The sequence below is a fragment of the Molossus molossus genome, unplaced genomic scaffold (genome assembly GCF_014108415.1).
Source record: "Molossus molossus isolate mMolMol1 unplaced genomic scaffold, mMolMol1.p scaffold_m16_p_13, whole genome shotgun sequence".
Classification (NCBI taxonomy): domain Eukaryota; kingdom Metazoa; phylum Chordata; class Mammalia; order Chiroptera; family Molossidae; genus Molossus; species Molossus molossus.
The window spans coordinates 92380215-92404451 of NW_023425348.1; the positions used below are offsets into that span (position 1 = coordinate 92380215).

At 45.4% G+C, this 24237-nt stretch overlaps 2 protein-coding genes across 4 annotated transcripts in view; both read left to right on the top strand.

The window, feature by feature from the left end:
- Positions 1-19438, top strand: part of CUNH11orf80 (chromosome unknown C11orf80 homolog) — a 74797-nt gene extending 55359 nt beyond the window's left edge. Inside the window, exons 10-15 of the mRNA XM_036259680.1 lie at positions 1337-1458; positions 2515-2625; positions 5309-5407; positions 17493-17571; positions 19105-19292; positions 19379-19438. Of these exons, the coding sequence (XP_036115573.1) occupies positions 1337-1458; positions 2515-2625; positions 5309-5407; positions 17493-17571; positions 19105-19292; positions 19379-19438 (659 nt within the window). The remainder of the gene's footprint in view (positions 1-1336; positions 1459-2514; positions 2626-5308; positions 5408-17492; positions 17572-19104; positions 19293-19378) is intronic.
- A 186-nt stretch (positions 19439-19624) lies between these two features.
- On the top strand, positions 19625-22720 carry RCE1 (Ras converting CAAX endopeptidase 1). Of its 3 annotated transcripts, none has more exons than XM_036258713.1 (8): positions 19625-19842; positions 19994-20096; positions 20191-20274; positions 20515-20593; positions 21053-21220; positions 21347-21418; positions 21691-21753; positions 22039-22720. In XM_036258713.1, the coding sequence occupies exons 1-8, from the start codon at positions 19658-19660 to the stop codon at positions 22272-22274; spliced, it is 990 nt and encodes a 329-aa protein (XP_036114606.1). In that variant the 5' UTR covers positions 19625-19657; the 3' UTR covers positions 22275-22720. The 3 variants fall into 3 exon arrangements, with proteins under 3 accessions (XP_036114606.1, XP_036114608.1, XP_036114607.1); XM_036258715.1 differs by having other exon boundaries at positions 19649-19842; positions 20195-20274; XM_036258714.1 differs by lacking the exon at positions 21691-21753 and having other exon boundaries at positions 19658-19842; positions 22039-22666.
- The last annotated feature ends 1517 nt before the right edge of the window (positions 22721-24237 follow it).

The following is a 24237-nucleotide window of genomic DNA, read 5'->3' on the forward strand; positions in this document are numbered from 1 at the left end:
GAGAGAGAGGGAGAGAAAGATAGAAACATCGGTGAGAGAGAACATCGACTAGCCGCCTCCTGCATGCCCCTCACTGAGGATTGGGCCCACAACCTGGGCATGTGCCCTGACTAGGAATTGAACCGATGACCTCTTGGTACAGGGGTTGACGCTCAACCATTGAACTACACCGGTGGGGCACTGCCTTGAATTCTTAATGCAAACCTGAGAAAAGCAAGCCAGCCATAGTTGTTTCACCAATGTGTCTTTGAACAGACTACCCAGGGGAGAGTAGAAAAACACTGAAAAAAGAAAGATTAATTAAGAAGCATTTTCTTCATGTGCCTTGTAGAATGGATGTCTTCCTTTGCTGCATCAGGATCATCAGTGCTAGCCTATTGTGTAATGACATATTTCGCCCATCACTCTCACGTGTTAGCTTTTCTGAGCGATGCTGAGCAGTGGTGCCTATGGTTACTTTATCAGTGATAGTCTTCTATAGAAAAAGACCTTATACCAGCAGTTTGCAGAGTCATGGTTGAGTTTTTTTTTATTTTTTTATCCTCACCCGAGGACATTTTTCCATTTTTTGTACAGATAGAGTGGGAGGGAGAGAGAGGAAGAGATAGAGAGAGAGAAACATCGATGTGAAAGGGACACATCGAGTGGCTGCCACCCGCACGACCAACCAGGGCCGGGGGACAAACTGCAACCGAGGTACATGCCCTTAGCGGGAACCGAACCCGGGTCTCTCCGGACCGCAGGCCAACGCTCTAACCGCTGAGCCAAACTGGCCAGGGCCATGGTTGAGTTTTAACTTTTTCTGTACCACAGTACATCTGAAAGGATTGGCAACAGACACACTGGCATTAACAGTGGCTCCCATGACCATGATACTCAAATAGGAGTGCAGTAGGGTTAAACACTCTGCAGGAGGCGTTCTCTCTCCTATGGGAGTCACCAGTATCATTGTTTATAGTATGTGGTATATATTTATGTTTCTGATATGAATTAAACAGGACTCCACATTGTTTCTTCAAAAATAATGTCAGCCCTGGCTAATGTGGCTCCGTTGGGTGTCGTCCTGTGCACTGAAAGGTTGCCAGTGTAATTCCCTGTCAGGGCACCTCCCCCCACCAAAAAAAATGTCATTCTTCACTTTAGTTTTCCTGAGCTTTCTTTCATTTGTAAGTGGGAATTGGGTGAGTTTGTAAGTTACAAAGTTTTTTTTTGTTGTTTGTTTTTTTGTCTAAAAATAGTAATTATCTGTGAATAGACAGAAGTGAACTAGCACATGAATAGCAGCTTTGAAGTGGTCATGCTCACTCAGGGTTACCAACATTCTCCCTCCCTTTAGGAGTCCACACTTTGCTCACAACTCATCTCAGTGCCATTCTCAGGGAGAGCCACAGCGTGGTGCAAGATTCCATCCAGTTTGCCATGGACCAGGCCTTGGAGCAGCATCACCAGACTGCCAAGGTAATAAGAAATTCAGTTTTCTTTCTCCTACTCTTTCCATGAAAATGATAGCTAGAATATATGGCAGACAGGGCCTGAGACCCTGTCCTTCCTAATGCTTCGTCCTTTTCTCTTTTGTCCCCTGAGATGATCTTGTGCACTGCATCTAGCATAGGAACTCAAGTTTTAACTTAGATGGGTCACTGTAACCAGCTTGCTTAATTTTACCTCCCAGAAGGTGAGTTTGATTAAACAGGGATAAAATAATAGAGAAAAATGACTCATAATGCACTTTTGCCTTACCCATATACCATCTCCCTTTCCACACACATCTCTACCTTATCTATACACTCCCTTTCCATACATACCTCTGGAGCTACTGCTTCACTGAATCTTGTATCTCCCCCCATTTCCTAACTCTTACAACACCATATTCTCTTATTATTTTGAATCCTCACCCGAGGATATTTTTACATTTATCTTCAGACAGAGTAGGAGCAAGAGAGAGACATCAATGTGAGAGAGACACATTGATTGGTTGCCACCCACACGACCCTAACTGGGGCTGGGGAAGACCTGAAACCGAGGTACGTGCCCTTGGCCGGAATCAAACCCGGACTCTCTGGTCCACAGGCCAATGCTCTAACTGCTGACCCACATTCTTTTACCTTACTTTCTGAATTCCTTCCTCCTGTGTACTTTTGGCAACACATTTCTTATTTCATATGGCCCCCCTTTTCAGGGATAAAACAACCACACTGAGAAACCAAAGCTTAAGCTTTTTGTTTTTAAATTATGCTATCTGTTTTATGGCCCAGTGTCTCATTGCGTGTCTTTTCTAAATGTATCTGTGTCAATGAATCATCCCTATGAAAGGAGTAAATATTTTTCTTACTTATTTCAATCCCTAGGTGACCTTTATATGTCATGATTTCAGTAATTATTGTTGAAGTGTGGAGGGGAAAAATTGTTGAAATCTTGTTCCGACAGAAATCTTTGGTCCCTTTGAGATTCTCTGAACCAGCAGTTTGGGATTATTATAAACCGCAGTCTCCCCTTACTTGTTATGTTTCCTAGGCTCATCAGAAACTACAGACTTCACTCTCTGTGGCTGTGAATTCCATCATGAGTATCATGACTGGCAGCACCAGCCGCAGCTTCCGAAAGATGTGCCTTCAGGCCCTTCAAGTTAGTAGGAAATTGGGGCTACTTTAAAGTACCAGGGTTTTAATAACATTCTACCTATCTTAGTGATATGCACAGTGCTGATAGGAACATTATTGAATTCGATCCTATTATGATCCTATATCATACCAGGGTTGTGGTAAGTGTGTGTTTGTTTCTAATCTTCACTTGAGGATATACTTTTATTGATCTTTAGAAAGAGAGGTAGGGGAGGGAGGAGAGAAACATTGATGTGAGAGACATCAATTTGTTGCCTCCCGTACATGCCCCAAATGGGGATGGAACTTTCAACCTAGGTATGTGCTCTTACTGGGAATCAAACCCACAACCTTTTGGTGGATGGGATGATGCTCCAACCAACTGGACCACCTGGCCAGGGCCTGTGATAAGTGTTTTAAGAAATATTTGTTGAATGGATAGTGGTGTATATGCTATTTTACAAATGAGAAGACAAGTTATTTAAAATTTCTACTTTCTTTAGGTCACACAGCTAGTTATAAGCAGAGCTAGCATTAGATCAGTGATTCCCAGTTCCTTGTTGAAGAATGTTCTACATTTGTCCCTCGCCACTTCACACTTCGACTTTCACGGCTTCACTCTATTGCGGTTTTTTCAAATATATTCATTAAAAAGTTGATCAAGACAGTGAAAATGATACAGTGTGTGCTCGGTTGTCTGAGTCAATTATACACCCCTGTATTATAATTAAAATTAAAATTACTGTACATATGGACTGTAGGCCTATGTATTCGAGCACCCCAGGAATCCTTCAACACCAGGTACAACCACTAGGGTATGGGATGGATTAACTGTGATAAATGAGGGTTGACTATAATACCTCATGGTGACAGAATACATTGGAAATAACAAAGTAGCCATAAGTATTACATGTATTTGACAATCTGGAATGGTATATTATAAGTTTGGGAATCAGAGGCCTAAGTTCAAATGTTGGCTTATTTACTTACTAGCTATGTGGATTTAGGCCTGTACTTAACTTCTCTGAGCTTCATCTATAAATTGGAAAAATTAATAGTACCTCAGAGAGTTATTAGGAGTATGAGGCTAAGTGTGAAAGTACATAGCATATGGTAACTTCTCAATAAAATTAGTTTCTTTCCTTTCTTTTAGGAATGTGTGCTGACCATTTGGTATTATTATTATTGGGATAACACATTAATTCCATATCTGTGGCTTCATTTATTAAAATTTATTTTCTTGAAGATAGTGTATACATAATATTTTAAATAACAACATAAACTTTATCACTCTGAAAATTTTTGCTTATTATCTCATATATTATATTATATAGTTGTAACCAAAGTATTCTGTATTCATATATAATTTGACATTTCCCTGTTTCAGCTGTCTTAGAATTTGTATTAGTTATCTGATATTCCACTATGTTGGTTTAATCTAATAAAACATTCCTCTAATGATAGCCATTTAAGTTATTTACATTCTTTATGCCAATATAAATAGTGCTTCAGATAATATATTTAACTTTCTGAATTTCTTCTTCCTGTGTACTTTTGGTAACACATTTCTTCATATTGTCCCCTTTTCAAAGGAAAAAAAAAACAACCGCACTAAGAGATGAAAGCTTAAAGCTTTTTGTTTTTATTTTTATTTTATATTTTTTCTTTATTGATTTTAGAGAGAGAGGAAGGAAGAGGGAGAGAGAGAAACATCAATGAGAGAGAACATGGATTGGCCGCCTCCTGCACACCCCCCACTGGGGATTGGGCCTACAACCTGGGTGTGTGCCCTGACCAGGAATCAAGCTGGTGACCTCTTGGTGCATGGGTCGACGCTCAACCACTGAGGCACACCAGCCAGGCAAAGCTGTTTGTTTTTAAATAGTGTCTCATTGCTTATAACTTCAGATGTCTTGCTTCTTTTGAATTATCTCCTAGAATAAATTTCTATAAGTGGAGATACTGGGTCAAAGAGTGTAACACCTTTATAATGTAGTGCATTTTATCATAGCTTCAACTTTCTGGATCATGTGGGTAGTACAGGGTAGTGAGAAGAACACTATATTGGCAATCTTATGGTCATCCCTAACTTTGGTACTAACTGGCTGTGAGATCTTGGGTTGGTCACTTTTTGAAATTTGTTTCCTCATCTGTAAAACTAGTATGTTGCATTAGGTGATTATTCTGGTCCCCTTTAATTCTGATATCCTACGATTTTATACTAAAACGCAGAGACTGTTACCCATTCCTTAGGTATGCAAACTGTATTATTTTGTTTCTTTCCTCCCTAAAAGACTTACCTGAGGAAAAGTTCTTATATCAGCCTTACTTGTTCAGTGGAACTTCTGCTCTCTTGGAACTTCTTTTAGAGGAGAGCAGTTTACATAACCCCTTCACAAACAGATGAGTCTCTGGGATATTTATCTCCTATAGAGATAGGAGAACAAAGACCTTGTTTGAAACATCTTGCTTAGGTAACAGAAAGTGGAAGAAATATAGGAGTCACTATTACCCATTGAATGCCAAGTATCTCAGGCTTTTTTTCTACTTCTCCTGTGTCCATAGGAACTAACAATTCCTAACATAACATGAGCAGTGTCTATGGTTTGCCTTCCTATTTGTCTCATCCTCCCATATAAAATTCCTGTGGGTACTCTTTTGGTTGTCAATACTGGAACTCAGCATATTCTATCTCTGACTCATTTTAGGCAGCTGACACACAGGAGTTTGGGACCAAACTGCACAAATCATTTTATGAGATCACCCAGCACCGAGTTCTTCACCACTGCTCATGTGAGGTAAAGAAGGTAAAATTGTAAAGTACTAATCAGTAGAGTGGTGGAAATGTACCATATTGATGTATGGGAACCCTGAATATAGGGTGGGTAGGTGCAGGTGCTTTAGATTGCACAATATGAGGTTAGCCTTTCAGTATGGAAACTTGTGGTTAAGAAAAACTTCAGCCCTGGCCAGTTTGGCTCAGCGGTTAGAGCGTCGGCCTGTGGTCCGGAGAGACCCGGGTTCGGTTCCCGCTAAGGGCACGTACTTCGGTTGCAGTTTGTCCCCGGCCCTGGTTGGTTGTGCGGGTGGCAGCCACTCGATGTGTTCCTTCACATCGATGTTTCTCTCTCTCTCTCCCTTCCTTTCTCTCCCTCCCACTCTATCTGTACAAAAAATGGAAAAATATCCTCAGGTGAGGATAAAAAAAAAAAAAGAAAAAAAGAAAAACTTCACATAATGTAGTATTACATAGAGGTTAAGAGCATGGTTAGATGTTGCTTAATTTCTATTTCTGCCACTCACCAGTTGTGTGGTATTATTTTTTTTTCTTTATTGATTTTTTTTTTTTTTTTTTTAGAGAGAGAGGAAGTGAGAGGGAGAGAGAGATAGAAACATCGATGAGAGAGAACATTGACTGGCTGCCTCCTGCATGCCCCCCACAATCTGGGCATGTGTCCTGGCCAGGAATTGAGCCGGCGACCTCTTGGTGCATGGGGTCGATGCTCAACCATTGAGCCACACCGGCCGGACTTGTGTGGTATTATTATGAAAGCTGTTTAACCTTTATAAGCCTTTATAAGCCTCAGTTTCTTTATCAGTAAAGTATTCTGATTCATACCTAACATGATTGTTGTGAGATTTGAATAAAATAATGTATGCATGTAGACTGCCAATCACATAGCTACTCTTATAATGGTGATTATATGATAGAATTTGTATGTTTAGTTTTGCCTACTTAAACATATACTTTTATCTATTCACCTTTTTGGATGCTGGAACTATAGAGTTGCATTGGATTCTCTACCCTCAAGAAGATCTAATAACTTCATCTCATTTTGTGACAGGCTCCTCTAATGAGTGAAGTGAAATTATAGCTGGGAAATTCTATATCTCAATTTCAGATGTAGCTGGTAGTAGTGTTCCAACTAAAGCCCATTCTTCTGGCTCTCTTGGTTCCAATCAGTAGGATTGACTTTTCTGGAGATAAAGTATAAGATGAGTAAATAAAAAGATTAAGGGTGAAATTATTACACAGTGGATTCTGGCCAAGATGGAGTAATAGGGACCAGATTTACCCTCGTGCATGAAATTACAAAAAATCTGGATACCACATCTGAAACAATGGTTCTGAAGATACTAGGTATCAGAAAACAAGTGTGCTAGTCACTCCTGAGAGATGGAAAACAAATATAGTATTCTATGATTGCCCTAGTATGTACAGAGGCCGTGGAACAGGGAGAGGGAATCCAAGCAAAGCCTAGTGGTCTCCCTGAGTTGAATAGATGAAGCTGGGAATCTAAGGATGTGAGGCAGCTAGAGGTTTCAGAGCATAGTACCAAAGAAGACAGAGCTTCAGAGAGAGAGAATTAGAGAGATCTGCAGAGGCTTCTCCTCTCTGGTATTCAGCTGAGTAATGATCAACTCATTTGTGTGAAGAAACTATCCAAGTAAAGAACCATCCAAAAGGATTAGAGGGAACAAAATGAAGAGCTCACACAGGGCTACGAATAGTTACTGTTTCAATAAACTAGAGAGGAAAGCCTTATAATTTATAGAGCATCAGGTAGAACACAAAGAAGGATCTTGTCTCAAGAATGGAGAAAAGGCCCTGGCCGGTTTGGCTCAGCGGTTAGAGCGTCGGCCTGCGGTCCTGAGAGACCCGGGTTCGGTTCCTGCTAAGGGCGCGTACCTCGGTTGCAGTTTGTCCCCGGCCCTGGTCGGTTGTGCGGGTGGCAGCCACTCGATGTGTTCCTTTCACGTCGATGTTTCTCTCTCTCTCTCTGTACCTCTCTCTCCCTCCCACTCTACCTGAACAAAAAATGGAAAAATGTCCTCGGGTGAGGATAAAAAAAAAAAAAAGAATGGAGAAAAGTTAAACCTACGGTAAACACCCCTCTGGTCATGCCTAACAAAGCTTAAAAGCAGAAGCAAGACTTAAAAGGATCAAGTGTTTCTAAGTAATTCAATGGTATCGCAGAACAAAGTTCAAGAATATTTATAGGAATACAAAAAGATCCACTACCCACCAAGTTAATATTCACAGTGCCTTGCATCCAATAAAAAAATTAACAGGCATGATAAGAAACAGGAAAATACACCTACAATGAAGAGAAAAATCAATCAATTGATCAATCAATTATTCAATTAAAAATGAGCCAGAACTGACACAGAAGACAATGACATTAAAACAGTTATTATTATAACTGTATTCCATATTTTCAGGAAGGTAGAGGAAGGAGTGAATATATTAAGTAGTTTTGCCTACTTAAACATACTTTACCATAGTATTCAGAATATTTGCAAACTCTCAAAACTCAATAAGAAACAAACAACCCAATTTTTTAAATGGGCAAAAGATTTGAGCACACATTTCATAAAAGAAGAGGCACAAACAACAAATAAACATACAAGAAAGATGCTCAACATCATTAGTCATTAGAGAAATACAAATCAAAACCATAATAAGATACTATTTCACACCTGGAGTAAAAGGATTGACCATACCAGGTGTTGGCAAGGATGCGGACGACCTGGAACTCGTATACCCTATTTGTAGGAATGAAAAATGGTACAACCGCCCTGGCCAGTTTGGCTCAGCGGTTGGAGCGTTGAGCCTGCGGTACAGAGAGACCTGGGCTCGGTTCCCGCTAAGGGCGCGTACCTCGGTTGCAGTTTGTCCCCGGCCCTGGTTGGTTGTGCGGGTGGCAGCCACTCGATGTGTCCCTTCACATCGATGTTTCTCTCTCTCTCTCCCTTCCTCTCTCTCCCTCCCACTCTATCTGAACAAAAAATGGAAAAATGTCCTCGGGTGAGGATAAAAAAAAAAAGAAAAATGGTACAACCACTTTGGAGTACAGTTTGGTAGTTTCTTAAAAAGTTAAATATACAGCCTGGCCAGTGTAGCTCAGTGGTTGAGCGTTGACCCATGCACCAAGAGGTCACTGGTTTGATTCCTGGTCAGGGCACATGCCCAGGTTGTAGGCCCAATCCCCAGTGCGGGGCAAGCAGGAAGTGGCCAGTCGATGTTCTCTCTCATTAATGTTTCTCTCTCTCTCTCCTTCTCACTTCCTCTCTCTCTAAAAATCAATAAAGAAAAAAAATTTACAAAAAAAAAAAGTTAAATATACACTCATCATACAACCCAGCCATTCCCCTAGGTATTTACCCAAAAGAAATGAAAGCATATGTCCACACCAAAACTTACATACTAATGTTCATGTCCTCTCTGCCATATTTTTAAAAAATATGTTTTTATTTATTTATTTATTTTTTGAGAGAGGAAGGGAGGGGGAGATAGAAACAGTGTTATGAGAGAGAAACTTTGATTGGCTGCCTCCTGCATGCCCCCTACTGGGGATTGAGCCTGCAATCTAGGTATGTGTCTTGACTGGGAATCAAACTGGGACCTCTCAATCCATGGGATGATGCTCAACCCACTGAGCCACACTGGCTGTGTTCTGCCATATTTTTAATAGCCAAAAACTAGAAACAGCCCAGTGTCAACATGTAAATGGATAGAAAATTGTGGTATATCCATTCAAGGGACTACTACTCAGCAATAAAATAAATACACAAAATAGCATGGATGAATCTCTAAATAGCCATACTAAATTTAAAACAAAACAAAACAAAACAAAACAAAACAAAAAAACCCTGGAGCCCAGCAGGTGTGGCTCAGTGATTGGGCATTGATTCATGCACCAGGAGGTCACCGGTTTGATTCCTGGTCAGGGCACATGCCCAGGTTGTGGGCCAAATCCTCAGTGGGGGGAATGTAGGAGGTAACCAATCAATGTTCTCTCTCATCCATGTTTCTATCTCTCTCTCCCTCTCCCTCTCTCTCTAAAATCAATAAAGAAAAAATTTTTTAAATGTGGAGAATACTTTAAAAAATTGGAAATACAAGACTACTTACTGTGATTGCATTTATGTTAAACTGTATAAAGTGCCAACTAAGCTATGGTTACAGATCAGTGGTTGCTTAAAGATGGGAGGTATAGGAGTTGGAGGGTGCAATTTTTAAGAGCAGAGGAAACTTTGAGGGAGATGGTTATATTCATTATCTTGATTGTGGTGATGATTTCACAAATATATACATATGTCAAAACTTATAAAATTGTACATTTTATATATTTGCAGTTTATGTATGCAAGTTATATCTCAAACGTTATAAAAAATTACAAACACTGTTTCTAAGAGAATAACAGGAACTTTAGCTCTTCTGCTCTTCTCTCCTTCTCCTACTTCGATTGGATAAGGAAGCTGAGGTGCCCAGACACACAAAGGTCACAGCATCTCATCAATTTTCTCTTTTTAAAATATTTTTTCTTTATTGATTTTAGAGAGAGAGGAAGGGAGCGTGAGAGAGAGCTAGAAACATCAGTGAGAGAGAACATTGATTGGCCGCCTCCGGCCTGCCCCCCACTGGGCATTTGGCCTACAAACTGGGCATGTGCCCTGGCCAGGAATCAAACCAGTGACCTCTTGGTGCATGGGTCGATGCTCAACCACTGAGCCACACCAGCTGGGCTCATTAATTTTCTCATCCTCCTCTACTTTATAACTAGAAAGGCAGAGGACAGCAATGAAACCTCTTTAAATTCTTTTACCACACCTTTTCCATGTCTGTCTGCACCTTCTAGGAAGCACCTTCCTAGGAATGCATCAGCTGTTCCATTCAATTGGTTCACTGCACATACTCTTGCTGGTTTCCCTCCAACTTGGAAAGCTGCTGCCCGCAACTTGAACAAATAAAAGTGAATACCTATTGTATCAGTTTCCTATGGGTGCTGTAACAAAATACCATAAACACGGTGGCTTAAAAACAACAGTTCTGGAGTCCAGAAGTCTGAAGTCAAGGTGTGAGCAGGGCCATGCCCCCTCCAAAAGCTTTAGGGGAGAATCCTTTCTCACTCCTTCTAGTTTCTGTTGGTTCCAGACGTTCCTTGGCTCATCACTTCAGTTCTCTGCCTCCATCTTCACATGTCCTTTCCCCTTTGTCTCTCAAATTTCCCTCTGCTTTTCTCTTAAATAAGGACACCTGTTGCTGGGTGTAGGGCCCACTCTAAATTCGAGATGATCTTATCTTGAGGTCCTTAATTACATCTGCAAAGACCCCTTTTCCAAATAAGGTCATATTCACAGGTTCAGGGGTTAAGACTTGGAGATATCTTTTGGTGGACCACTAATCAACTCACTATAGCTATCCATATCTTCAGATTTCTAGGGATAGGTTCAGGCTAAGTCATGTGCTATCAGAGGACCTGGGCTATATGGGCAGAATGTAGAACTGTTTAAGCCTGTGATGTCGTTTTTGCTTGGGACTCTCTGATAGCCTAGTGAGATCACAAAAAGAAATAATCTGACCTGTTTTGCCCCATTCTTTTGCTGTAACGATGACTAATAGCTTCAGGGTCATTCATAGCCCAATTAACTTGGCAAATGGCTAGTGAACCTAAGGTGCACTAATCTTTGCCAAGATGTCCACTTTAAGGATCTCCATGAAGATCCTGTGAGGTAAGCTGTAGTTTTTCTATTTTATAGATGAAGAAACTGATTAGAGAACTTTTCTTTTTTAAAAAACTTGTCTTGTCTTTATTGTTCAATGTATTACAGATGTCCCCCATTTTTGCCTCCATTGACCCCCTCCTCCCGGCTCCCACCCCTCTTTTGCCTTCCCACACTATTGTCTGTGTCCATTGGTTTTGCATATAAGTTCTTTGGTTTATCTCTTCCTGCCCCCCTCTCCCCTTCCCTTTGAGGTACATCAGTCTAACAACCAATTTGTACTTCTTAATCCCTTCACCTTTTTCACTCATCCCCCCAACCCCCCCCCCCCAATCTGGCAACCAACAAAAGTTCTTTGTATCTATGAGTCTTTCGGTTCTGCTTGTTCATTTGGTTTGTAGATTCAATTGTTGATAGATATGTTTTTATTGCCATTTAATTGTTCATATTTTTTATCTTCTTCAAGAAGACTCTTCAACGTTTCATATAATACTGGTTTGGTGGTGATGAACTCCTTTAGTTTTTTCTTATCTGGGAAACTGTATATATCCATCGATTCTAAATGAGCACTTTGCAGGATAGTGTAATCTTGGCTGTAGGTCCTTGCTTTTCATCACTTTGAATATTTCTTGCTATTCCCTTCTGGCCTACAAAGTTTCTTTCTTTTTTGTTATTTATTTATTCATTCATTCATTCATCCTCACCTGAGGATCTTTTTCCATTTATCTTCAGATACAGTGGGAGGGAGGAAGAGAGAGAGAGAAACATCAACGTGAGAGAGACACATCCACTGGTTGCCTCCTGCATGACCCCGACCAGTGCCAGGGACAAACTGTAACCCAGGTACATGCCCTTGGCCAGAATTGAACCCACGACTCTTTGGTCCACAGGCCGATGCTCTAACCGCTAAGCCCAACTGGCCAGGGCCAAAGTTTCTTTTGTGAAATTGGCTGACAGTCTTTTTTTTTTAATTCTCACCCAAGGACATTTTTGCATTTATCTTAAGATAGAGCAGCAGAGAAGAGGGGGAGAGAGAAGCATCGATGTGAGAGAGACTGGTTGCCACCCACATGACTCCAACTGGGGCGAGGACAAACTGCAACTAAGGTACATGCCCTTAGCGGAAAACTGAACCCGGGACTCTCTGGTCCACAGGCCGATGCTCTAACCACTGAACAAAACCAACCAGGGCACACTATCCTCATTTTTTTAAATTCTTTTTTCTTTTTGCTCTTCTGATTGGGTATTTTTTGCTTCCTTATATTTGAAATCAATGGTTTGCTTCTTGGCTTCACCTACTCTATTGTTGATTCCCTGTAAATTATTCTTTAGTTCAGTTAGTGCATCCTTCATTTCTGACTGGTCCTTTTTTATATTGTTGATGTTCTCACTAAGTTCCTTGAAGTTCTCACTAAGTTCCTTGAGCATCCTTATAACCAGTGTTTTGAACTCTGCATCTGATTGATTGCTTATCTCTATTTTGTTTAGTTCTTTTCCTGGAGTTTTGTTCTGTTCTTCCTTGCGGGACATATTTCTTTGTCTCCTCATTTCGGCTGCTTCCTTGTGCTTGTTTCTACGTATTAGGCAGAGTTGCTATGTTGCCTAGGCTTTGTAGAGTGGCCTACTGTAGTAGGTGTCCTTTAGGGTCCAATGGCACAGCCTCCCAGATCTCCCCAGCTGGGCCCTCAAGGTGCACCCTTTGTGTGGACTGTACACCCTTCTGTTGTCATTGAGTCTTGATTGCTGTTGGCACATCAATGAGAGGTATTTACTCAGGCTCATCAGCTGCAAGGACTGGCTATTTTCACTGACCACTGACTACCTTGAAGGATCAGCTGTGCAGGGGCCCACCACACAAAGCAAGATTTAGTTCAGCAGGGCTCTGGCACCCACTGAGTCCACTCCTTGAATGTATCAGTTTTGGAGGTGGTTGGGTGGTAGTGCTCAACATTGTCGGAAACTGTCCACTGGGTGTGCTGGCTCTGGGGCAAAGTCAGCCACTGCCTGTGTTCTACCTGGGACCACCAGGCATAAGCTGCAAAGTGATCTGCAGATGGCTGCTTCTTGTGCTGGCCTTGGAGGTGCCCAGGTGAAGCCAAGCTGTGAACCAAGGCTGGGTTGCTTCTAGTGCCAGGCCTGGAGCCACTTAGCAAGAGGTATGGGACTCGCTGAGGCCAGATGCTGTTTGTTTGAGAGAATTTCGGAAAATCTGAAGCAGGAGCCAAGATAGGCCAATCCTATGGTAAAGCCACTGGAAACAGCTTGGGTGGGCCTGAAACTTGGGTGAGGCAGGGCCTCAGGGAATCACCAGTATGGGCCAAACAGTGTGAGCCTGGTTTCTGGAGTCCCAGATATAGCAGCTGTCTGCCACCCCATGGGGAGAAGGGTTCACCAAAGGAACAATGACCTCTGACAGCAAGTCTGTTCTGAAGAAAGCTGCCCCTCCAGCTCTCAGCCCAATGCCAAACAACTCAGTTCTTCCTCGTATGTTCTGGCACCTTTCAAGCTGCCTCCCCTATGCTGGAGCCTGGAAGGTTAGGTAAGTCTGTGCAAGCCCTTTAAGAGGAACTGCTTGGGGCTCCAGAAGCCTCAACTTCCCTCAGCCTTAATTCCTGCTGGTTTTTACAGCCAGAAGTTATGGGGACTTCTCTTCTTGGCACTGGAACCCTGAGCTGGGGTGCCTGGTGTGGGAAGGGAACCCCTCGGTCCTCAGGGAGGACCTTTACAGCTCAGATATCCCTTCTGATTTATTTTATTTTTTATCCTTACCCGAGGACATTTTTCCATTTTTTGTTCAGATAGAGTGGGAGGGAGAGAGAAAAAGAGAGAGAGAAAAAAAATCAACGTGAAAGGGACACATCAAGTGGCTGCCACCCGCATGACCAACCAGGGCCGGGGACAAACCGCAACCGAGGTACGCGCCCTTAGCCGGAACCAAACCCAGGTCTCTCTGGACCGCAGGCTGACGCTCTAACTGCTAAGCCAAACCGGCCAGGGCTCCCTTCTGATTTGTATCCATCACACATGGGCATAGGACCAGCCCCTCCATGCCTCCACCCCTCCTACCAGTCTTGATGTGGCTTCTTTAATTTTGTGGTTATACGATTTCCATTCAGCTCGATTTCAGGAGGTTCTGCATGATGATTGTTCTGTAGTTTAGTTCTAGTTTTGATGTGGTTGTAGGAGGAGGCAAGCACCACGTTTACCTACGCCACCATGTTGACCAGAAATCTCTAGAGAACTTTTCTAATTTGCCCAGAATCACAATCAGTAAATGACAAGGCTAGGATTTGTACCAAGGTCCTCTGGCTCTGAAACCTAGTAACATTGTTACCTCATAGGACTGGATCACAAGCCCAGGGAAGATGAGTAATCAGAGGCATTGAATAGAACCCATGCTTCCCCACTCAAGATCATTACTGTTTTCCTCTGATAATGGCCATTTAGTGATAACTTGTTAGTGGCACAAGAGTGGCACCCAGTGGCTTCAGCTAAAAACTACAAGATCAATCATAATAGGTCAAATTCTTTTGCCTCTGGACCAACCAGTCCTTCAGTTTCCATTTCCAAATAGGTAAAGTAGAATAGCTGACCTCTGGAATAATATAGAATAACACCATCTATGGGCTACTATATAGATTATGGGGAATGGAAGAAATGAGAGAAGATATTTTTAGAGTTTTATAGAATATATGCAGGGAAACGTTATACCAGAAATGGAGATTTTTCAGCTCGAGTATTGTGAAACAGCACACAGTGGGCCATGAAGCAGTAGACAAGATAGTATTCCAGGGCTTCATGTCATAGATATATGAAGGGACTAAAAACTTAAACCCAGAATAAGCAGGATCAATAACAGGGAGGTAGCTTTCTGAGAAGTATTGTTATCCTCGGGGTAGGGTGGAATGGAGACCAGAACTAAATGTCTCATAGAGTGTTAAATCCAAGATGGTGTATCCTGAGGATGGATGGGTCTGTCTCATCTGGGGAACCTGATGATGAAGGGTGTTCAAGGCTCCTCTGGGGCTCAGAGCTTTATGTCTGAATGTGGGTATTCCTTTGGTGAGACCAATATTATGATAGGAGGTTTGACCATTACAAGAGATTTTTCCAGCCCTGGTTGGTTTGGCTCAGCAGTAGAGTGTCGGCCTGCGGTCCAGAGAGACCCAGGTTTGGTTCCCCCTAAGGGCATGTACCTTGGTTGCAGTTTGTCCCCGGCCCTGGTTGGGTCGTGCAGGTGGCAGCCACTCGATGTGTCCCTTTCAGTCGATGTCTCTCTCTCTCTCTCTCTCTCTCTCCCTCCCCAGTCTATCTGAACAAAAAAATGGAAAAATGTCCTCGGGTGAAGATAAAACAACAACAACAACAACAAACCGAGATTTTCCAGGCTAGAGTGAAGTAAAAGAATAAGCTTTCTCTTGCCCAGTAGGTGTGGCTCAGTGGATTGTTATAACATGCAACAGTACTTCATTCCTTTTTATGGTTGGGTAGTATTTCATTGTATGAATATACAGTATTCCCCCTTATCTGCAGGGCATACATTCCAAGACTCCCAGTGGATGCCTGAAACCAGGAATAGCACTAAACCCTATATATACTATGTTTTTTCTCGATACAGGCATACCTTTTCACATAAATGAATTAACTTATTTACTTATTAAGTAAAATAAGGCTGACTGGAACACAAGCACTGTGACATGATGACAGTCAATATGATCATTGAGATGGCTACTAAGTGACTAACAGGAGGGGAGCGTCTACAGTGTGGATATGCTGGACAAAGGGAGGGTTCATGTCCCAAGTGGGATGGAGCAGGATGGCATGAGATTTCATCACACTACTCATAATGGTGTGAAATTTTAAACTTATGAATTGTTTACTTCTGTAATTTTCCATACAATATTTTTGGACCGCAGTTGACCATGGGTAACTGAAACCACAGAAAGTGAAACTGCGGATGAGTGCCACATTTTATTTCTCCGTTTATCAGTTGATGGACATTTGTGTTATTTCTACTTTTGGGCTCTTATAAATAACGCTGCTATGAACATTTTTGTAATTCTCTTGGGTATGTATCTAGGAGAACTGCTGGGTCATAACTCTGTATTTGACTTTTTTTTTTTTTTTTTTTTTTAATCCTCATCCGAGGACATTTTTCCATTTTTTGCACAGACAGAGTGGGAGGGAGAGAGAGGAAGAGAGAGAGAGGGAAACATCGATGTGAAAGGGACACATCGAGTGGCTGCCACCCGCACGACCAACCAGGGCCGGGGACAAACTGCTACCGAGGTACATGCCGTTAGCGGGAACCGAACCCGAGTCTCTCCGGACCGCAGGCGGACGCTCTAACCGCTGAGCCAAACCGGCCAGGGCCGTATTTGACTTTTTGAGGAACTTCCAAACTATTTGCCAAACTGGCTGCACCATTTTACTTTCCCACCATTTTGCTTTTCCCCCTGTATAATGGTTCCAGTTTTTCCATGTCCTCACCAACACTTGTTATTGTCTTTTATTATTATTGTCATCATAGTGGGTATAAAGTGGTATCTAACAGTGGTTTTGATTTTCATTTCTCTAATGACTAAAGATGTTGATCATCTTTTCATGTGCATATTGGACATTTGTATCCCTGGAGAAATGTCTATTCAATTCCTTTGTCAAGCTATTTAATTGGATTATTTTGTTTTTGAGTTATGAGTTCTTTATATAAGTCCTTTATCAGATATGATTGCAAACATTTTTTCCATTTTGTGTTGACTTTGCACTTTCTTTATAGTGTCCTTTGAAGCACAAAAGGTTTTAACTTTGATGAAAAGGATATTTATTTTTATACACTTGTATTCTTGAAAAACAAGGAGTTAGGATTGAGTTCTGATTTTAGTACCTTTGCTTCTCTGTCCACATTGAACCAAAAGTGGTAGGGCTTTGCAAGGCTACTGAGGACTATAGAACATGCCCTGTGGTCAGCCAATTGTTGAGCATTTACCCTGTGCAAGGTACTATGCTAGACATAAAGAGATGTAGGCATGATGAACCTTTCCTTTCAAGGAATTTAGGATAGAGTAAAATGGACATCCACACATAAAAATGATGAACAGAGGTATGCAGGGCATGCTTCAGAGCCTGAAGAGTGGGGCAGACCGTGGGTGAGTGACCGGAGTTCAGAGGAGGAATGAAATGCTGGAGTAAGTTGCAAAGGCTCTAGCAGAAGGAAACCCGGAAGGTTGGGGGCAGGGTAGGTGGATTCACATGAGCCAGAAAGAAGTAAGAGGGAGTGGCAGAATGGACATCCCTGTGAGGCAAACAAAGTCACCAGGCACATTCATCTCACGGGGGCTCACTCATGCTTCTGCAAAACTAATTTAGGATTTATAATTTTTGAAGCAACTGGTCCCAAAGAAAAATGATACAGAGGAGAGCACAGAGGATGCACCTGAGAACAGCAGCCTGGAGCTCCTTGCAGGTAAGGTTTCAGCTTTTCATTGAGCTCTGGATCAAAGCTGGGAAGTAAAAAGCATGACTTCAAGGCCTTCAAACTGCACTTTCACCACAGCAGTCCCTCTGGGATTTGTTTGGCTCCCACCACCACAATGGGTGTTCTGGGGCAGTAGGAGGCATTCCATCTCAAAAGCCGGTATCATAGGACTAGAAATTTCTTGTAGTTTGTGCAGTTACAGATGTGCATGATGGGATGGGGCCCTGAAACCAGTTTGTTCCTTCATGTCTTTTCTTGATTATTAGCATTGATACTTTAGCTCTCCCTAGTTCTGGTTACCAATCTGTTTGGGGATCTGGAGGATGTTTCTGGCGGCTGTTCCAGGGTGCAGACACCACCATACCTTGATGGGTTATGGGGAGGTGTCAGTGTGTGTGTGGTGTGATGGTGATTATACTGAAGTCTTTTCTCCCCACCCTCCACCCCCAATACTTAAACAGCATTCAGGGCCAGCAGTGCCAGGGATATATACATGTAAATGGCTGGAAATAACCATAGCTGCTGGTGCCTGAACCTGTATGGTGCAGGTGTCAGCCCCTATTCTGAACTTTTAAAATGTGTTAATGCTTTAAAAAAAATTTTTTTTAAACTGATTTTAGAGAGGGAGAGGTAGAGAGAAACATCTGACAGAGAACATAGATTGGCTGTCTCCTGCATGCCCCCCATTGAGGATTTGGCCCACAACCTGGTCATGTGCCCTGACCGGGAATCAAACTGGCAACCTCTTGGTGCATGGGTCGATACTTAACCATTGAGCCACACCAGCCAGGCTGTATTAATGGTCTTAATTCTCAAAATAATCCCATGAGGTATAGGTACTATTATTTTCTCATTTGACAGATGAGGAAACCGATGCCTAGAGAAATCAATAAACTTACCTGCGGTCACATAGCTAGTAAATGGCAGATCCAGAAATCAAACCCAGGCATCCTGGCTCCAATCTGTGTCTAAAAGGGCCAGACTAATGGGGATGCATTGTCGGACAAAACAGTGCTTTAAATTTGCATAAGTAAATTGGGTAATAGGAAGGTTGCCTATTGGCACTGCCCAATGAGAGAGCAACAATAGCAGAGGTGAGGCTAGCTTTCCAGCATGGGAATCAGAGCTTGGCAGGGAGGGAGGAGCTGGATAGGGCAAGCTCCACGAAGAATTTGTGCAGACAGTGACCAAGTGGGCACGAGCCCCAAGTGAGGGCTTGGTACAGTCCCAGATGCCCCTTCTCAAGATTAGGTGAGAAGGGATCAAGAGACCCTGAAATCATTCTCTAGCCTCAGCCTGAACCTGAAGGCCTGGAGCTGCCGGGTTTTGATCAGGACGGGACCTGAAGAAAAGGTTCTGAGGTTGAAGAGCTGATAGAGCCAGGCCTCCTTTTCTCCCAGATTTAGCTCAAGGGTTTTTTCAAGCACAGAGCCGTGGGATGAGAGCACGTGTTCTCCTAGGGACCAGCGAGTAAGTAGCAAACAACAAAGAGCTGTGGGATGAGTGCACGTTTTCTCCTAGGGACCAGCGACCAAGTAGCAAACAAGAGGCTCAAGAAGGGCAGCCCCCGCCAGATCATGGAGGGAAAGCAGGCTTTCCACTCTTCCAAGGCCCCGAGTCCGCCAGAGGCTGCCCTGCGCGGTGGGGAGCCCCCCGCGGCCTCCCTGACCACTAGCGGAAGCAAGGCAGGCCCCGGGAGCGGCCAGGAGGTAACCAGGGGAGGGCTGAACAAGGGAGGGCGGGGACCCAGCCACTGCCGAGGTGTCCTCACTCCTGGCCCCCTTCCCTCTCGCAGGACGCACTGTGGCTGCAGGAGGTCTCCAATCTGTCGGAGTGGCTGAGTCCCGGCCCCTGAGCCAAGCTCTCTCCTCGCGCGTCCATGGCAGCCTGGTGGATGCCGAGGCCACGTGTACTCTGTTGTTCAATAAACCCGCTTGGTGCGCGCCGAGTCTGTTTCAGTGTCGTGGGCGGGGCCGGGGGTCCGCGCCGCCGGATGACGTAACCAGAGCTTCCCGTAGTTGCGGGCCGAGGCGGCGGGACTGCGTCACTGGTGCGCGCCGCGGGTCCAGGCGCGATGGCGGCGCTGGGCGGGGATGGTTTGCGTCTGCTCTCTGTGTCGCGACCGGAGCGGCAGCCCGAGTCAGCGGCTCTGGGAGGTCCAGGCCCCGGGTTATGCTGCTGGGTGTCGGTGTTCTCCTGCCTCAGCCTCGCCTGCTCCTACGTGGGCAGCCTCTATGTCTGGAAGAGCGAGCTGCCCAGGTGCGGGGGCTGCGCGCGCGCGGGCGCGCGCGCGGCCGGAACCCGCGCCTCTACGAGGCGGGGCTGCGGGCGGAGCTTGGGCGAACTGAGGGCGGGGCCGCGCTGCCAGGAGGCGTCTGTGGGCCCCCTGAACTTAATGCCCCCTCTGTAGGGACCACCCTGCCGTCATCAAGCGGCGCTTCACCAGTGTCCTGGTGGTGTCCAGTCTCTCGCCCCTCTGCGTGCTACTCTGGAGGGAACTCACAGGCATCCAGGTGCAAAGGAGGCGGGGCAGAGGGCAACAGGGGAGAGATCTCAGGGGTCTTTGGGGGAGGGAGCAAAACTGATGCCCCCTTTCCTGTGGCTCAGCCAGGCACATCCCTGCTCACCCTGATGGGCTTCAGGCTGGAGGGCATTTTCCCAGCAGCACTGTTGCCCCTGCTGCTGACCATGGTGAGTCCATTATCTTTCTCTGTTCTTTATTAGCATGACGCTCCTTTCTGTGACCTTTTTTTCCCTATCCTGCTTGTGTCCAGTTTTTGCCTGATAGGAGAAAGGAATTGTGAGAAGGCCCCCGGCCATGCATGGGTGGGAAATCCTGGCTGAGAACAGGAAGCTTGAGGCCTTGTCTGGGCAAAGTCAGTGAATTATAGTTTAAGCCTTTCATTTCATTGCCCCTGTTTTTGTCTCCAGATCCTTTTTCTGGGCCCACTGATGCAGCTCTCAATGGATTGCCCCTGTGACCTGGCAGATGGGATAAAGGTTGTCTTAGGTGAGTTCTCAGGGCTGAGGGAAAAAGCAAGCAGGCAGTCTAGGACAGAGGGAGTCATGATGGGCCTTGAACATGAGATGAGATATTTTGTGTTTCCTCATCAGTGAAATGGGAACATATAGCAGGTGTCCCCTAAGCTGGTTCCTGATATTCGAGGATTCCCCTAGGGACCTCTAAAAGTGTACTGGTGTGGACTAGAGAGTATTTCCCCTGCTTAACCTTTGGCTTCTCCAAGCCAGAACTGGTGGTGGGCAGATTTTGATGTTTCTAGATACCCTCCCTCAGCTACTAATGCTCTCCCATTCAGTCTTGAGATGTTGTATTATGCTGATAAGCAAAGTTGGATCCTTACCTGTTCTTGAGTATGAATACCTAACCTAAGTTTGAAGAGGAAGAGATTGTGGAGTCTCTCTGTTCAATAGCTAACCACTCATTGCTTGTCTTGAATCCCCTCCCTAGCCCCTCGCTCCTGGGCCCGCTGCCTCACGGACATGCGTTGGCTTCGGAACCAAGTGATTGCGCCTCTGACAGAGGAGCTGGTGTTCCGGGCCTGCATGCTGCCCATGTTAGCACCGTGCACAGGCCTGGGCCCTGCGGTGTTCACCTGCCCACTCTTCTTTGGAGTTGGTGAGTCTGTGCACCTGGTCCTGCTTGGATGTTCCCAACATGAGAGCTCAGAATGAGGCTTGGGACGAGGGTGGGGCATATAGGGAAGGCTGGGAGCAATGTAACGTGGTCTCGCCTTCTTCCCAGCCCATTTTCACCACATTTTTGAGCAGCTTCGATTCCGTCAGAGCAGTGTGGGGAGCATCTTCTTGTCTGCAGGTGAGTCCTAGAGAGTATGCCTGGGGTAATCCTAGGTTGGGCCATGTGAGGATGTCCCTAATAGCCACTCTGGAAGAAGAATTGGGAACAGAGGACTAGAGTATTGGAGGGGCTACTGACCATGGGGAGTTGGGGCATAAAGGACAGCTGTAGGTGCTGGGGCAGGCAATCACTGCTCCCAGAGGGAAGGGGATGTCTCTGGCTGATGGGTGCCCAGTGTTGGGACAGGAAGGGCATGCAGGTGTGGTCACTCATGGCCTCCCCATCTCCAGCGTTCCAGTTCTCCTACACAGCTGTCTTCGGTGCCTACACTGCTTTCCTCTTCATCCGCACAGGTTGGTCCTCAGCCCCTCGCAGGTCCCTAGGGGCTCAGTGGGTGGGAGAATGGGAAGACTGTTTTAGGAACAACATATTTTTTTAATGGCAGGCCTTGAGACAGGCTCAGCCAGGGCCCTCAGCCTGATGAGGTTTGAGAGGTAGAAGGAAGCAGAGGCCATGATGTGTGGGTGGACAGGTGGGGCATTGATCTCCTGTTTCAGAACATGAGAGTAATTAGCCTTGGGTAGGGCCCAAGGAGGTGGTGGGGCTGCCCCATAAGCTGCTCTTTCTCCCTTCCCTAGGACACCTGATTGGGCCAGTTCTCTGCCACTCCTTCTGCAATTACATGGGCTTCCCTGCTGTATGTGCAGCGCTGGAGCATCCACAGAGGCGGCCCCTGCTGGCAGGTTATGCCCTGGGTGTAGGACTCTTCCTGCTTCTGCTCCAGCCTCTCACGGACCCCAAGCTCTACGGCAGTCTTCCCCTTTGTGTACTGTTGGAGCAGGCAGGGGATTCAGAGGCTCCCCTGTGCTCCTGACCCATGCTCCTGTGTAACTATGAACTCTCATGGGCTCCTCAGCCCCTCCCCATCAAGGGGTACTGCAGGGGAGGAGCTGGCTGGGGTCCCGAGATCTCAGGAATTTTTGTAGGGGAGTGAAGCCAGAGCTAGTTGAATCCCAGGGACCAAGAGAAAGGAGCAGATATCCAAAGGGTGCAGCCCCTCCTAAAAGGGGGGTGAGAAGCAGCTGGGAGTGAGGGGACAGGAGCAGGTCCCGGAGCCATGCACTCCCTACCTGGCTGCACTCCCTGCGGACTGCTGCTTCTCTCAGCTCCTCTGCCCCTGAAAAGCTGCTGGGGGTAGAATTTACAGAACCCCTCCCCCCAACTTCCCAGGGTTTTCTCATTGTCTTTTTGCATCAGGACTTTGTATTGGGATATTAAAGAGATTTAACTTGGGTAACATGGCCTTGGACCTTTGGGAATTAGTCTATGTGGGGTTTTGGGAGTGTGCCTGGTAGGGACAGTTCCCTGCAGTAGGAGACAGGATGGGGGCCTCTGGTTGTCTTGGGTCTCATAGCTTCCTTCTTACTGAGCCAGGCCTCAAGTCCTGTCACAGGTGGACCTGGGACTGCAGGTACCAGGTGTGGGCCCAGCTCATTTTTTGGAGCCTGTGACTTGGCCACCAGGATCAGAAAGTGGGAGATCCACGAGGATCTCCCCAAAGTTTGCCAGCCTCACATTACTTAAGAGGAAATAGATCCAAAGTGTTAGACGGACCAGTTCAGAGTACAGGGAAGTAGAAGCTTTCCTGGCTGTCTCCACCTTGGACCTCTGCCACCATGCAGCATGTTTGGTCCCTGGAGGAACCTGGAACAAAGGCTGTAACCCTGAGTAGCAGCAGCAACCCTGTTAGCAACACTGTAACTCAGGGTTCGTTCTGTTCTCGGTTTTTCCTCTTGTTTTTAGAATGGTGTTTAGGTCCCATTCCAGACTCAAGGAGGGTGTTCTGAGTCCCCTTCCCTGAGGCTGGTAGTTGAAGGAAAGGAAACAGATGTAGTCACTTCCCATGGTGCCCCCAGGTTGGCTGTGACTAAACTACATTCACCTGGATCTAACAGGGCACGATGACATACACCTACCTTGCCGGAAAGCTCTGCGCAGCTGTTGGAGAGGCAGAGGGGGTGAGCATGGGCCTGTTCAGAGGGTACCTTTGGTATCTTGAAGTCCAAAAGGGGGAAGCCCAGGCCCACACCAAAGATTAGGTTGTGATACCCTGAGAGCACTGGGCTGGCAGGGTGCTGGCATGGTCCCACCTTCCTCATGGCTCCTGCTCAGGAACTGCTCCCCCTGCCCCCACCATCGAATCCCCCACCGTTCTCACCTCCCCTGTGCAGTGATGCAGGCAGGGGTGCTGTCTCACCCTACCAGTGAGGGAAGTGGGGCGTGGGCAGGATTAGATCCGGGGACTCTCAGTCCAGTGTTCCTAATCTTCCACCAAAATCCTCATAACCAAAGGGTCCCTCGCTGAGGGTCTTGCCCACTCCCCAGACTGGCGCCTGTTTGTATCCAGTCCTGAAAGAATGGGATCGGAGGTTGGTCCAGAGTTTAGAAAGTAAAGCAGTGTGGTTGGGAAGCAAGTCCACTGACAACCCAAGCTTGAACTCTGTTTCTGACTAGCTGCGCATCCTGGACAGGTTATTTAACCTTCCTGTGACTCCATCTGTGTCCACAAAATAGGTGAAGGTTGATCCTGAGTTAATAGGTGTTAAGTGCTTAGAACAGCCCCACTTCCCCAAACCTGCTCCCAAGCTCTCAGTAATGACTAATCCTGTTTGGGGTGTGTATAAGTAGGTACTCAGTAGTGGCTTAAATCAAGGCCACTACTGTTATCCTTACTACCCTCCAAGGAAGAGGATACAACTGGCCTAGGGAGTTGAGGGAACAGCCCTGCCCCTCTCTGAGTGGCACGTGGGGTGGGCTGCAAAGGACCCACCGTGGAG

Bases quoted from the DNA above. Each gene is read 5' to 3' on its own strand.
- RCE1 (XM_036258713.1), top strand. From the start codon at position 19,658: ATGGCGGCGCTGGGCGGGGATGGTTTGCGTCTGCTCTCTGTGTCGCGA. The intron at 20,097-20,190 runs GTGCAAAGGAGG...CCTGTGGCTCAG, and splicing joins GGGAACTCACAGGCATCCAG to CCAGGCACATCCCTGCTCAC. The intron at 20,594-21,052 runs GTGAGTTCTCAG...TCCCCTCCCTAG, and splicing joins TGGGATAAAGGTTGTCTTAG to CCCCTCGCTCCTGGGCCCGC.